The following is a 16,323-nucleotide window of genomic DNA, read 5'->3' as shown; positions in this document are numbered from 1 at the left end:
CATAGAACATAGAACAATACAGCACATTACAGGCCATTCGGCCCACAATGTTGTGCCGAACCTTAAACCCTGCCTCCCATATAACCCTCCACCTTAAATTCCTCCATATACCTGTCTAGTAGTCTCTTAAATTTCACTAGTGTATTTGCCTCCACCACTGACTCAGGCAGTGCATTCCACACACCAACCATTCTCTGAGTAAAAAATCTTCCTCTAATATCCCCCTTGAACTTTCCACCCCATACCTTAAAGCCATGTCCTCTTGTACTGAGCAGTGGTGCCCTGGGGAAGAGGCGCTGGCTGTCCACTCTATCTATTCCTCTTAATATCTTGTATACCTCTATCATGTCTCCTCTCATCCTCTTTCTCTCCAGAGAGTAAAGCCCTAGCTCCCTTAATCTTTGATCATAATGCATACTCTCTAAACCAGGCAGCATCCTGATAAATCTCCTCTGTACCCTTTCCAGTGCTTCCACATCCTTCCTATAGTGAGGTGGCCAGAACTGGACACAGTACTCCAAGTGTGGCCTAACCAGAGTTTTATAGATCTGCATCATTACCCCGCGACTCTTAAAACTCTATCCCTTGATTTATGAAAGCTTTCTTAACTACCCTATCTACATGTGAGGCAACTTTCAAGGATCTGTGGACATGTACCCCCAGATCCCTCTGCTCCTCCACACTCCCAAGTAACCTGCCATTTACTTTGTACTCTGTCTTGGAGTTTGTCCTTCCAAGGTGTACCACCTCACACTTCTCCGGGTTGAACTCCATCTGCCACTTCTCAGCCCAGTTCTGCAGCCTATCAGTGTCTCTGCAATCTTCGACAATCCTCAGCACTATCCACAACACCACCAACCTTTGTGCCATCTGCAAACTTGCCAGCCCACCCTTCCACCCCCCACATCCAGGTCGTTAATAAAAATCATGAAAAGTAGAGGTCCCACAACTGATCCTTGTGGGACACCACTAGTCATGGAAAGACCATGTTTGCCCACATCATACAACACGGCACATAATGATGATAGATTAGGATAGAACCACTTCTGACTCCTAATTCATCATCTCACCCTTTAAAACCCATCTGCCCACCTTTTTTCGTTCTCAAAATGCTTGGTTAGCGGTGTCCTGTCAATGCCTTTGAAGCAATTTACTATGTAAAAAGACGTACGCGAGTGCGTGCGTGTGTGTGTGTGTGTGTCTATGTGTGTAAAAACTTCATACAACTGACTTTACTCTATGTTCCAAAGTACATAATCTTAGCCTAGTTACACAAACATCTGCAGATTTTGTGTGTGTTGCTTTGCCTAGTTAGATCTTTTTAAAGTTAAAACCCATCAGCACAGACAACATCCTCCATAGCCTCCCTGATACCATCACATTTTTCCTGAATAGTCAGAACTGAACACAATATTCTAGTTGGGATGATCCTGGAGCTTTGCTCAGTTACAGTACCTGCCTGAGTTTCACACAGCGACAGTCATGTACAGTACAATTATTGATTAGATGGCTGAACACACATTCTCAATGGAAATTAACTACTAGAGTCAGACCTCTGTTAAACCAACAGGTCCACACGAGATCAAAAAGCCACTTACTTGGTTTACAGGAAAGCCCTGGTTGCATTGGGAGACCCATCTGGGGATCACTAGTGACAGGGAGAGGCTGAGGACTGTGAGGGAAGGCTGGGATCATCACAAAAGGCAGGTTAACTTGCTGAAAGGCAAGATATTCCACTTTTAATTAAATTGTAAATATATTGCAGCTAATAATTTTGCAATAAAGTTACACAATAATCAATGCCACTGTTACTGGAAAACTACGTTTCTGAAGTCTATAATCATCTTAGTGGGAAGCACCCAACATCACATCGCAGCTAAAGAAAGCATTGGTTCTGCTGTGTCCACCCTCAGTCAGAACGGCACCACCCAGACATGTACTGCGACAAGAGAATTCACTTTCTCCATTTGCAGGGCGGGGTTTGTCCTTGATCATTCCGCGCAGTACTTCAGGTCAAAATTACACTTGCTCAGATTTGCACTCGAGGGAAAATGAGTCAAAATTCAGATCAGTCAGAATCTTGTTGAATGGTGTAAGGTGCAGGCGGGGCCCAGGTTTCTGGTGGAAGACATGGGTTGTACCGGTTAAAGTTGGCTCTTCTTCTTCCCAAATGATCACTAGGGAGCCGAGGGATTTTGTCTGACAAACAAGTGGCTGTAGGACCAGGACTGCCAAGACGTGCTTTCCATTCCTAGTTTCATTGGCTAACTGCATTGAAATTTGCCTTGATGGGATTTGACATCCATTCACTTGGTCACTTGGATTACCAGCTCATTACTATGACAGCACAACTAATAGTATCTCACCACTTTTGGCTAACTAATTGAATTGAGCTTTACATACAGTAACTGTGCAGAAGCCTTAGGCACATATATATAGCTAGGCTGCCTAAGACTTTTGCACAGCAATGTATTTGTCAACGTGGAGCGGAGAGCGAGTTTGTAGATCCGGTGGGAGCAAAGGATGTTGGGAATGGCCAGGGTGAGGCACCCTGGGAGGGGTGTGGGACAGGTGGCAGAGGAGTTCCCCTGGTGCTTCCTGCTCCCTCCCTCTTCTCAAACATGATTCCCCTCTCTACCTACCCACTCTCAGTCCACAATAGAGACCCAAATCAGCATCAGGGTTATCATCGCTCATTTTATGTCATGAAATTTGGGGTTTTTTTTTGCAACAGCAGTACAGTGCAATAGATAAAATTACTCACAATACTGTGCAAAAATTTTCAGCTCCCCAGCAATGCACGTGCCTGATTTTTGCACAGTTCTGTATATTCCATTCTTCCGTATTGCACTCTACTGCTGCTGCTAAACAACAAATTTTGCAACACAGGTCAGTGATAATAACCCTAATTCTGTTACTGTACAAAATTCTTCAGCACAGGTCACTCAATGGATCACAGACACGAGAAGATCTGCGGTTGCTGGAAATCCACAGCAACACACACTACATTCTGGAGGAACTCAGCAGGCCCTCCCTCACTTTATCCCCTCCCTCTGGTGCTCCTGCCCCTTCCCTTTCTTCTTAGGTCTTTTATCGTCTCCTATCAGATTCCCCTCCTCCAGCCCTTTATCTCTTTCATCAATCAACCTCCCAGCTCTTTTCTTCACCCCCCCACCCCCTACCAGTTTCATCTATCACCTGTCGCCTTGTACTTCTTCATTCTCTCCCCTCACATTCTTACTCTGATTTGTCCCCCTCCTTTCCAGTCCTGATGAAGAGTCTCGGCCCAAAACATCAAGTGTTTATTCCATTCCATAGGTGCTGCCTGGCCTGCTGAGTTCCTCCAGCATTTTGTGTGTGTGACACTTGATTGGTATCTCATCATAGAGTGGTGGTCTTTATTAAATAGTTCAGATTGGAAAGTTAGATGTAAATCTTTATTGGCAACTCCTTGCAATTATCAAATCACAGGTAGCATTAATGTCATGAGCATCAGATAATCCCGGGGTGCAAGAACTCAGCAAGGTCTACTAGGGAAAGTGGTACAATTCATTGTAGAACTGGTAGATGATCTGGTGGAGGTTAAGCAATCGTTGACTTTATTTAGCTCTCTCCCAACAACAGATCCTTAAGTAAATCAAAAGGAAGTCTCATAGAACATGGTTTGGGCCTACTCCATGATAATCTCTCACTCCTACACAGCCCATAACCCTCCACTTTTCATTCAGCCTCATGCGTATCTAAAAGTCTCATCAATGTCCCTGATGTATCAGCCTCTATCACCATCCCCAGCAGTGCATTCTGGGCACTTACCTTATGTAAAAAACCTGCCTCTGACTTCTCCCCTAAACTTTCCTCCACTCCACTTAAAAGGATGTTATCTGGTATTAGCGATTTCCACCCCAGAAAAAGGAATGCTATCTACACCTATTATTACCTTTCAAGGTGTCTCTCATTTTCCTTCACTCCAAAGAGAAAAGATCTAGGTCACTCAGCCTTTCCACATAAAACATGCTCTCTAATCCAGGCAGCGTCCCTGGAAATCTCTCTCCAAAGCTTCCACATTCTTCCTATAATGAAGTGACCAGAACTGAATATGATAACCCAAGTGCTGGCTAACCCGAGTTTTATAGATCTGTAAATTACCTTGTGGCTCTTGAACTCAATCCCTTGACTAATGAAGGCCAACACGTCATATGCCTTCTTAACCACCCTACCATCAATTGTCACAACTTTAAATAACAGATGAACAATGACTGTACATTAGATCAAATGGACAGGAGGCTCGAAACTAAGCAAACTGGAAACCCTACAATTTGTGGTTAAGAGGCTCATCAGGGCTACAGTTTCCAGCTTGCAACCTACAGAAGCATTACCCGCACGTCCCGTGCATGGACTGTCTAGCTGCAGCACCAGGGTTTGTGGACAGGTTCCCAGGGTTCTGTGATTTCCATTATCTAGAGTGCTGGGAGGTAGAAAAGGCGTGTGGAACCCTGACCGAGATGCTGATTCAGCAGTTTCTCAGGGACTCTTGCGTCGAGCAGTTGCTGGTTGGTCTCTTACCTGAATCTGCTGCTGGAGCAGGTTAATCTTGTGCTGCTGTTGGATGAGTTGCTGCTGTTGCCTGGCGATCTGTGATGGAGGAAAAATGGAGATTTTACCTCTCAATGGTTTAGGAAAGTTGGACGAGGCATAAACACGAGCCGGGTACTCAGGAGAACCTGCGTGTCACTTCAAAATCTGCTGTGGGATTCTGACCAAAGAAGTACAAACATTTGTGGATTCTGTGGGGCCCAGAATAGATGAGGACTATAGACCTTATTTCCTGAAGGATGCTAGTAAACCAGGCTCCCTTTCCCCTTGGAAAAACACCCTCCTCCTCCCTTCAAAAAGAGGGAGATCCAGCCCAGACTCAGCCAATTCCAACTGCACAAGTAGTATCTACCGTTTATTTGCATTGTTATCATTTTACTTTTTTCTTGCTCAAGGCAATGCGTAATGATTTTACCTCAACAGTATGCCAGACAAGTGGTCCAATGTATCTTGGTATATGTGACAGTAATAACCTAAACCCAGTCTTCCAGAGATGGGACAAAAAGGCAGCTTCCATCATCAAGGACCTTCAATCCCCAGGACATCATCCCTTCTCATTACAACCACCAGGGAGAAGATGCACACTCAAAATTTTAGGTCCAGCCTCTTCACCTTCACTATCAGATATCTGAAGATTCACAATTCAAATTTACTTATCACATGCACATCAAAGTATACACTAATTGCGTCAACAACCAACAAACCTAAGAGCTGCCATACACTCTGGTACCAAAACAGCACTCCCAAAATGCTTGGCAGAGCAACACAGAACACAACAAGAATGGTCCATGATTCAGTGGACACCACCTCACTATTCCTTGTTTGCACTAATTTTTAATTGTGACTTGTAGTATTTTTACGTCTTGCACTGTCCTGCTGCCACAAGACAACAAACTTCACAATTTATGTCAGTGTTAATAAACCGGATTCTGATAGGAAGTGCTGAGACACAGGGCTGATGAACCATCATCATAAAACCAAAAAACACAGAAGCAGAATTAGGCCATTCAGCTTATTGAGTCTCCTCAGTTATTCCATCATGGCTCACTTACTATTCTTCCCATCTCCATTCTCCTGCTTTTACCCCGGAAACTTTGATGCTGTTACTAATATTGAAAGATGGGATGGGTTTGAACAACCAAGTGGCCTACTCTTCTCCAATTTTATTTAGCTGGTGTCTGTAGAGCACTGACCCCATAGCAGATCACAGAATTCACCGACTTTCCCCAAAAACCTATTTTCCTTTCATTCCCATCCTTGTTACCATCCATCTAACCTCGAGACACTGCACCCTGACTAATTATCCTAAAAACCCGCACATCTTTGGGATGTGCGAGGAAACTAGGGAAGGTGGAGGAAACACCGAGTTCACAGGAGAACGTGTGGACTCCACATAGGGAGCACCAGAGGTCAGGATTGAACCCGGCACCGTGAGGCAGTGGCTTTACCTGATGCGGCACTGTGCAGATGCTGCAAACCTGAAACAAAAACCGAATCTGCTGGAAGAACTCAGCAGATCAAGCAGCATCGAGGGGAGGAGGATCAGACTCGATGTTTGAGGCTGGAGGACCTTCACCAGAGCCTCAGCTTCAATTCGGACATCGATCGCACCCTTGTCGACCTCGCTCTCCCGCGGCTGTCTTCCATTTACCTGCTCTTGCTGTTGCCTGGCCAGTTCCATTTGTTGCTGCTGCTTCTCAAACAGCATGGCTGCCATGTTCTTCTGCTCAGCATGAGCCGTCAGTAGTTGCTCCCGGAGGCTAGACAGCTGGTTTATCATCACCAGCAGCTGCAGTTCCTTCTCTGCCAGACTCTCTGCCGTTCCTGGCCAATCCAAAAACAGACATTGAATTAGTCAGGAAAAAAACTACTATGAAGAGCACAGAAACTTGCCAGAATGATTTTAATAAAGCAGCAACCACTTGAAAGTTACCCAGCTCTAAGCCAGTGTTCCCACTGATGTGATTTCATTTAAAAGTTTATCTCTGATAACATTGACATTGTTTTAAAACAATAATTTTATTCATCACCTCAGATTATTTTCGCTAAACAGTATTAGCTTGCCCAGGAAGGACCAAACGTTTTAGACTACCTGCTGTGAATTGTACTTGTGAGATTCCTGCCCCCATCCTATTTACATAAGTACCTCTGTCTTTAAAATGAGTTTGGCCTGAAATTCCCAGTTAAGTGACCCGTTTTAGGTTCACAACTGCTTAATGAGTCATAATTCTTCATGACGAGTTTAAAACACTGCCCTTGCATTAGATGATCAAGACCTTTGCCATCCCGATATATCTACAGTTCAAGCTCTTAGTTCTGACAGGCATCTCTTCATTTGGTGGAATGACTATGGATTCCATCTTAGCTCAGGTTATGGAAAGGTTTACAACTGCAGGCACTATGTTTCCTGAGGACAAGCCAGGTGTCAAGCAAACATTATGCCCCTTAGCTTGATTAACCTGAATCAGCCATCATTTTAACAGTGGGCAGATTCAGTCAATCCTCATTAACTTAACCAACATGGTTTGCACCTCAAGATTAGCATGGGCTTTCAATGGGAGACTCTGAGGTTTCATTACTACCCAAAAGTGTGCAGTGGGTGGAAAATAGCTGGATCATGTACACGAAACACAAGCATGAGAGTGTTTGGTGTGTCTAGATATAAAAAGTTTCCCTGAAAAAACTCTGACCATGCTCTGAACTTGTCACCAAGATTTCAATGACAACGCCTCATTTCTGATGCTGCCTGCTGTGCTGTGAACTTGGCCATTTGCTGAGCAAGTGAAAAGCTCCTTCTGTTTTCACTTGCAACGAGAAATCCCAGGCTTTCCACGTTGATAACCAGCAGTCGGTTTCCCCTATTCAAAAGCTGTTGTCTGACACATCCACAGGAGGGACAACACGAGGTGTGGAAATTGCAGTCAGTTAAATTGCGGAGGCTAGAGAGACAGAGAGCCCACTGCAACAGGAAGGTGTAGCACGAGCACTGACATTGTACCTTTGATATCTTTGCTGTTCAATGAACACTTTTCCAGCAACTTGTCTTTCCAGTCGTTGGACAGTAACTTCTCAATATTTGGCATAACTGTAGGAGAGCGAGAGGGACAAGCAGTTAGAGAAAGCCCAAGAATTACTGGACATAAATTTCAATCATGCAGCTAGTAGAGCCATTGCCTCACAACAGCATAGAACAGGGGTGGGCAAACTTTTTGACTTGTGGGCCACAAAGGGTTCTAAAATTTGACAGGGGGGCCAGAGCAGGAGCAGATGGATGGAGTGTTTTGGTAATACACCTCATAAGAGAAAATAAAATATCATGGGATATGTAGAAAACATGTGCTTTAATTTCAATTAAAAATGAACAAATGCATTACAACAAAATATCTGTCTTTGAAGTGCCATGGTATTTAGCTATTTATTGAAATGACTTTTAAAACACTGAAAATTAAATGAATAAAATCCAGCTTTTTTAATAATAACAGTTATTATTTTAAAGCACTGAAAATTCTGTTATCCTTCAAGATATTATCATCATCACTCTCCTCCTGACTGTCTTTATTTCAAAAACGATAGGAGATGCAGGTCTACTTGTCCTGCTCCTTCTTATTCAATTGTCCCCTGTGCCAAAACTCAACAACGACCAGCACAAAGACAGAACAGTGACAGCGCGCCAGTATGCGGAGCGCGTTATTTGATCTGGAGCGCATTTTTTATTTTGAGAACGTACGTGCACCTGCGCACTACTCATGTCCATCACTTAACAGAAATGACATGTAACATGTAAGGCTTATTGAAAAAAATATTTTCAAATGCATTTTTTACATAACACAACGAAGAAACTTATTTTTAATTTCAGTGTGAACAGTGTTGTTGGTCTCCCTTTTTAGCCAGCGCATCAAAGTCTGGATTTAGTTTTGTTGTGGCGATTCTCAGGATGGATCTGAGGTGTTGGTCAGTTAACTTGGATCTGTGGCTGGCTTTGTTGATGTTCATGACGCTGAACGCCTGTTCACACAAATAGGTCGAGCCGAACAAAGAGTAAAGCGCAAATGTGGAGTAATATGCTGCACCTCAACAAAGGTCAATGTATATAGACTGCGTCATCTATTGGGAAAACGCCAGAATTGTGGGGAAAAAACGTTAACAAGGTTTATTAATATAATTTCATCAAGTTCTGCGGGCCGGATTAAAAAGCTTAACGGGCCGCATATGGCCCGCGGGCCGTAGTTTGCCCATGCCTGGCATAGACCCAGATCAATCGCAATGTCTGGTGCTGTCTGTGAGGAGTTTGCACGTTCACTCTATAACCACGTGAATTTTCCTCCTATATCCTCCCACACCAGGGTAATAAGTTAATTGGCTGCTGTAAATTTTCCCTAGTGTATGGGCCAAGGGAAGAATCTGTGGACTATGTGGAAGAATAAATAACGGGGTTAATATAGGATTAGTGTAAATGCACTAAAAGGTCTGTTTCTGAGGTGAATTTCTCTACAATTCTAGACCAGGGCTTCCCATCCTGGGGTCCACAGAGCCCTTGCTTAATGGTATTGGTGCATGGCATAAAAAAGGTTTGAAGACCCTGTTCTAGACATTCCCTGATGCATTAAACTTCTCCGAGACCAAGGGGCAGAGAGGGGGAAGATGTTACAAATATGGTTCAAGGTTCAAAGTAAAATTTATTATCAGAGTGCATGCATGACACCATGTGCAACCCTGAGATTCTCTTTCCTGCAGGCATACTCAGCAAATCTATAGAATAGTAACTGTAAACAGGATCAATAAAACAGCAAGAGCATAGAAGACAACAAACTGCACAAATGTAACCACAAATAAATACAATAAATAACGAGAACTTGAAATAACAAGATAAAGAGAACTCAGAATGAGAGAATTGGTATGGGAACATCTCAATTGATGAATGTAGTTATCCTCTTTTATTTAAGAGCCTGATGGTTCAGCATATTGATTAGGTTCACCGGATTGATTCCTGGGTTGGCAGGACTTTCATATGAAGAAAGACTGGATCGACTAGGCTTATACTCACTCAAATTTAGAAGATTGAGGGGGGATCTTATTGAAACGTATAAAATTCTAAAGGGATTGGACAGGCTAGATGCAGGAAGATTGTTCCCGATGTTGGGGAAGCCCAGAACGAGGGGTCACAGTTTAAGGATAAAGGGGAAGCCTTTTAGGACCGACATGAGGAAAAACTTCTTCACACAGAGAGTGGTGAAACTGTGGAATTCTCTGCCACAAGAAACAGTTGAGGCCGGTTCACTGGCTATATTTAAGAGGAAGTTAGATATGGCCTTTGTGGCTAAAGGGATCAGGGGGTATGGAGAGAAAGCAGGTACAGGGTTCTGAGTTGGATGATCAGTCATGATCATACTGAATGGCGGTTCAGGCTCGAAGGGCCGAATGGCCTACTCCTGCACCTATTTTCTATGTTTCTATGGTTGAGGGGTAGTAGCTGTTTTTGAACCTGGTGGTGTGAGTCCTGACACTCTTGTACCTTCTACCTGATGGCAGCAGCGAGAAAAGAGCCTGGCCTGGGTGGTGAGGATCTTGGATGATAGATGATGCTTTCTAGGCTCATGGACCGCTGGTCTCCCTCTCCTGAAGTCTACAATCAGTTCCTGGGTCTGGCTGACACTGAGCGAGAGGTTGTTGTTATGACACCACTCAGCCAAATTTTCAATCCCTCTCCCGTATGCTGATTGATTACCGTATTTGACACAGTGGTGTCATCAGCAAACCTGAATATGGTGTTGGAGCTGTACTTAGCCTCACAGTCAAAGGGAAAACAGGTGTTCCAAGTACCTGACCACAAGTCTTTGTAAAGAAGTTACGGTGGCATGTTCGCTGATGGTCAACCTTTACCTTTCCCAGGTCACGCCTATTCCCTGAGCTCATAACTTGTGGCAACAAGTGATTCTTATCAGTCCAAAAGGAGAAAACCTTGGGAGTTCACAGGAAAAGTGGAAGTATCAGGGCAATGGAATGCTCTCCCAAAACCTGGAGGGGAGGGTGTAGCTCCAATCACACTTGAATAACTCGACCTCACCCAAGCAGGTCAAGATCCTCTCAGGCAGCTGCAGTGAATGCCATCTACAACATGTACTCTGGCCACCTTCCAAGGCTTCTTTGACAGTCCCTGCTAAACCTGTGACTTCTACCAGCAAGAGGGGTTGCAGATCAAGAGGAATGGCAGCATCTGAAGGTTCCCCTCCGAACCACAGGCCTTCCTAACTTGGAAATACAACACTCGATCCTTCATCGTTGTTGTGTGTAAGCCCTGGAGCTCTCTTCCCATTTGGAATGGGCGCACCTTGGCCAGAAGGATTGCAACAGTTCAAGAAGGTGGCTCATTCTCAGAAGCTGTGAGAATAAACTGCTGGCAACTAAAAGTTATCACGGATAAATAAAATAAACTTGCAACTTTCTCGAAGTTCAAGGGGTTTCCTGGGCGATGTGGTATAGCACTGACCTTGCTCACAGCTCAGGGACATTACATTCAAGGCTTATGTCTTGAAATACAATTTGTATGGGAATAAAGCCAACTTTGATTGCACTGAATCATAATATTTGGATATCCTTCTGTGAAAATCTCAGTATAAATGCTCAGTCTATCCAGGATTTCACCCATTCTCTGTAAATATAGCTTATGAATAGATTAAACATCATAGCTCACCATATGAACAAAGGTGTTCATATAGAACACAAAATGATAGTGCTGTTGGAGTTGGCTTACAGATTAAATCAAAAGTTGGGAAACCATGGTGTGTGTTATCACTATAATCAACGGTTTTAAATTGGGGTTACAAATATCTTTTCTCTTCTCTTCCTCACCCTCCAACCTTAGCTGGATATCTGGGTGTCGTGACCTCTCCCAGGACTCAAGGGTGCATGTTATAGGGGGAGGTTGGGCTGGCTACGATTTTATTCCTTGGAGCACAGGAGACTGAAGGGAGACTGCATAGAGATGCATACGATCATGAGGGGCTTGGACAGAATGAATGCACAGAGTCTTTTTTCTTCCAAGAGAAAGGAATTAAAATTCAGAGGGCATACTGTAGGTCTGAGTTGAAAGTGAGAGTGGACAGATTTAAAAGGGACCTGAGGGAGAAGTTCTTCACATAGAGAAGGGGATCCCAACCTGGGGTCCACGGACCCTTTAATTAATGGTATTGGTGCATGGCATAAAAAACATGACAGAGGATGGCTTGTACATCAAACGAGCCTCCACAAGAAGTCATTGAGGAAGGTAAAAGACATTTGGACAGGTACATGGACAGGGCCAAATGGACTTGGGCCAAATGCAGGCCAGAATCGACTCGTGTATTGGTCAGTTTGGATGCGTTTGGCCAAAGGGCCAGTTTCTGTACTGTGTTACTCTCTGACTTTATGACCATTCTTCAGTGGGATGGTCCACCTGTCAGGCAGATGTCTTCCTCCACCCTTCCTTGTAACAACTCCCGTGACTGAACAGTTTGCGCATGTGTGTGTGGTGTGGGTGGATGGGTTTCAGGGACACTAAAGTAGTGCGGAATACGAGGAAGAGAATGCTTAAGCCAGTCCCGTTTAGTGGCTCCACAATGCATCCAGTTTGGGATAACATTCCCAAGGATCCATCAGGGAAAGAACTGAGTCAGATGCCAGCTAAACAGCCCACTGATACTCTTTCAGGCCCAGACACTTCAAGTCTGAAACATTGACTGCTTATTCCCCTCCATAGATGCTGCCTGGCCTGCTGAGTTCCTCCAGCATTTAGTGTGTGTGTTGCTGTGCATTTCCAGCATCTGCAGAATTTCTTGTGTTTATGCTGAAACCTTTGTTCTTCTGCTGAGGAACACTGCAACCAACACTTGAGGAACAAGCTGAAGATGGAAGGTATTCTGTAACCCTGAATGACTGCAGAAGCCCAGCAGAAGAATGTTTCCCTACCACAAGTTGAACCAGTCTCATGCATTTCTACAATGGGCTTTCTGGCCTGAACTCACCCTCTGTTAAATTCTTGGTGAAATCCATTCTCTCCAGGTTGCTTAATGCAATGGTGAACGTACTGTTGTCCTGGTGGCCATCGTCTCTCGGTGAGGATGAAGCCTGGCATTGCAAATGGAGAAATTCAGTTAGTTTGCACTGACAAGGGCACAGGCTCTTACTTGGCACATAGGAACACAAGGTCGCGATAAACAAATGCGTGCATTGTGCCTAGCAGCTCAACTGGGTGAACATACTTGCCATGTGAAACTCTTCCTGACAGACAACTGTAGAGGAAATATCATTTGTCGACAAAAGGGGTGCGCATAATCCAGAATAGATATAAAAGTGATTCACGGAACGACCGTAAACTGTGCACAATCCACAGGCAATGCCAGGTCTGTCCAGTTAATTTCCCAAACTGTGGCAACTTTACTCAGGGAGCTTTACTCTGAGAAACAGCTACTGGAATATTTCAGGCAGGTCATGGTATGGAGAGAAAAGAGCATGGCGGCAAGGCTGAAGGGAAAATGCCTGGGATGGGGTACAAAAGGAGTGTGGGGCGTCACAAAAAGAGGGGAAGCATAGGCAAGGGAGGGAGAGAGAGGAAGATCCAAAGGTTTGCTACCTGACCACTCTCTCTGCTGGAGTTTGCTGGTCGGGTTTCATTCTGCAGAGCCTGTTCACAGTTAAGCTTACGCAGTGGGCAATATCCGTCTGCATGATTCATGCTGTTCAAAGGTAAGCGGGAATGCATTCTCACCAGGTGCTTCCCATCCTCATCACATATGAAGCGCCAGTAGCACTATACTCTTCATTCTTTAACTTCTGTCGTAAATGCACCTTGTTATTTGTTAATTCATTTGTGGCAATATTGCTTTCTGTGTTCTGTCTGAGTTATTCTGTACCGCGTTGTGCACTTTGGTCTGGAGAAACGCTGTTTCATTTGATGGTGTACATGCGCTTGGCGAATGACAATAAAATGAATTTGAACTTGAAGAGAGTAGAAGGACAGAGGTTGATTGGATGGCAAAAGTGAATGAGGTCAACAAAACAGGTTGTGTTACTCCAGAACAAGTGAAAAGATCTATCATCTCCCACAGCTCTTACAGTCTTCCCAACCCTCCACTATCTCTTACCCTGCCACTAAAAATGATGCAAGCAACTGGGGAATTATTGTCAAAGCACTTGTGGAGGTCACCATAAACTCAGCTTTGATCTTAAAAGTTTCCTCATGTCTATGGATCATTATAAAACAAAAGGGACCAATGTAGAATTAGTGTAAATGGCTGGTTGATGTTTGGTGCTGACTCAATGGACCGAATGGCCTGTTTCCCTGCTGTATCTATGTCTTCACCCTCTCCGTGGTGCCCGGTTCATTGCGTGTTCCCAGTGATCACCTTTCAACTCTCTGCAATGTTTCCCAAAGGTCCAGACTGCACTAAGCAAGGCAGGCAGGACTGCCCTGATGCTGACATAACCACGGGACTTGGGGTTGATGTCCTCTAGGAGTAATGAGAGTGAAGAAAAGAGCTGGAAAAATTACTGCTGACCCCACCCACCCTAGCAGTCACCAAACCGCCAACAGGAAGACATAATAAGTCCATCACCACCAGGACTACACGTCATCTTCGAAGTTCCTTTCCTGTAGCTATCCAGTACCCTAATTGTCCCTGCACAACATCCGTTCAACAGTCTTTCCAGCTCTCTTTGGTTTATTGATAATTATTTAGTCTGCCCATATGTTCACATTTAAGTTTGGTTATCAATATTTGTGCTGGTTGTTGATTACTCATGGCTGTTCAGTGCAAACAATAGTACATTGTCTTTTGTAAATTACTGGTTGCTGTTGTGTTGTCTGTTATGGTATTGTCTTGTGTTTTATATTTGACACTTTACCACAATCAATTCTGGTATGTTTCACATACTGGCAAGAAAGTGATTCCGATTCTGAAAAGGAGGATCCCATTGCAGTAAACTTTGCTTTTGAGGATTATATTGAACAGCCATGAACATAATTTCTTCCTTACCACATTGAAAGGCTTCCATTCCCTGGCCCCGGTGCATTCCAATTCTAATTTACACGGCAACACAGCCTGATGCCCAATGTGACTACAGGTTGGGAGAACACACGAGAGACAACACCTTGCTTACTTACTTTTTGGGATGTTCTTCTACACTGCTGCTGCAAATCCAGGCAATGGCCTGCAGGCATGAGGCACCCATTCTTACTGAGGCCTCAATTACTGAGGAGGTGGAATGAAAGAAGAAAATTGCGGTAAGAAGAAAAAAAAATGGAGAGAGAAAGAAAAAAAAGTTAAAACACCATGAGGATGGTAGAAGAAAAGATAAATCAATGAGGAAAAAAAAAGCATCAACTTTGCTTCAAGCAATGAAAAATGTTCCATTGATATTATATACCACAACCTTTCAAAAAAAAACTGCGGCGTTAATTCTGATCGGTAGATAGATGATCCAAAAACAAGAGAGAAAAAAAACTTTGGAAATCAAAAATAAAAATAGAATTTGTTGGAACAACTCAGCTGGCCAGGAAACACGTGAACAGAGAGAAAGAGAGTTAATATTTCAACAAGCAATCTGCCGAAAAATCTCAGTAGGCTGAGCAGCATCTGGGGAGGGAAAAGGAACTGTCACCGGTTTGGGTTGAAATGCTGGATCAGCACCAAGCTCGACCTGACAATTCCTTTACTTTCCCGTTCCCCACCCCCCCCCCCCCCCACAGTTGCTGCTCGGCTCACTGAGTACCTCCAGCAGGTCGTTAGCCGCTCCAGATTCCAGCATCTGCTGCCTCTTAGTACCTTGTGTCTTTAGAGCTAATACTGTGTCTCAACTGGTAAAAGTTAGGAATGAAACGCATTGCTGGGAAAGGGGTGGGAGAGGAGAATGGGATATTGCATAGAGAACAAAAGGAATGGGTGCAGACCAGGACTCAGTGAGTGATATGTATAGTAAGGGTACTGGCCGACTGTGAGAGGGAAAGGAGACAAGGGACTGCAGAAGCCAGAATCTGCAACAAAAATCAAACTGCTGGAAGAACTTAGTGGGTCAAGCAGTATCTGTGGAGGCAAGGGGGTGGGGGTTGAAATTTCAGGTTGAAACCCTGCAGCATCTCTTTGCCTGCTGAGTTCGTTCAGCAGTTTGTTATTTTTTGGTCTAAGTGGGTGATTAGGGTACTGATTAACAACAGCTATGCCTGAAAGAAAGAAGAGTAAATGGGAGGCTATAAATCCAATCTGAAAAACAGAAATGGTATTGAGAGGGGAGAGCAAAACAACTGTTGCCAGGTATATCAGATCTTTTTTTCCTCCGATTTATTCCTTCTCCGTTCATAGCTTTGCTGTCCTTTCAGTAAATCTCCCCTGTTCTTCACCCGATCACAATTCTTCCTATTTGTTCTCTCGGCCCATCGTCCCCTCTCATCTTTGTATTTTGATTTGTCTCTAACTTTTCACCACTTATGAAATTTAGATACACACATGGAAAATGGTGGAAGAGCTCAGCAGGTCGGGCAGCATCTACGGAAAGGAATAAACAATCTAAGTTTCGGGTTGCAATCGTTCATCTGTATCATTCCTGAAATGTTGACTCTCTATTCCTTTCCATAGATGCCGTCTGACCTGCTGAGTTCTTCCAGCATCGTGCATGTGTGTGTGTTTGCGTTACTCTAGATTTCCAGCATCAGCAGAAACACTCGTGTTTCTAAAGTTTAGATTCTCTCCTCATAAATAC

General features: G+C 44.0%; 1 protein-coding gene across 5 annotated transcripts in view; it reads right to left on the bottom strand.

The window, feature by feature from the left end:
• The window catches only part of LOC132381048 (transcription factor SOX-13-like), a 206,173-nt gene that overhangs the window by 32,221 nt on the left and 157,629 nt on the right, over positions 1-16,323 (bottom strand). For all 5 annotated transcript variants that reach the window (XM_059950169.1, XM_059950168.1, XM_059950170.1 and 2 more), the window contains 5 exons: positions 12,594-12,696; positions 7,592-7,678; positions 6,245-6,417; positions 4,564-4,632; positions 1,599-1,716 (listed from right to left, as the gene is read on the bottom strand). In XM_059950169.1, the coding sequence (XP_059806152.1) occupies positions 1,599-1,716; positions 4,564-4,632; positions 6,245-6,417; positions 7,592-7,678; positions 12,594-12,696 (550 nt within the window). The remainder of the gene's footprint in view (positions 1-1,598; positions 1,717-4,563; positions 4,633-6,244; positions 6,418-7,591; positions 7,679-12,593; positions 12,697-16,323) is intronic.

Source organism: Hypanus sabinus, chromosome 25 (genome assembly GCF_030144855.1).
Source record: "Hypanus sabinus isolate sHypSab1 chromosome 25, sHypSab1.hap1, whole genome shotgun sequence".
NCBI lineage: Eukaryota > Metazoa > Chordata > Chondrichthyes > Myliobatiformes > Dasyatidae > Hypanus > Hypanus sabinus.
Note: the sequence above shows the minus strand (reverse complement) of the source record. Positions and strands in the feature narration are given on the sequence as shown.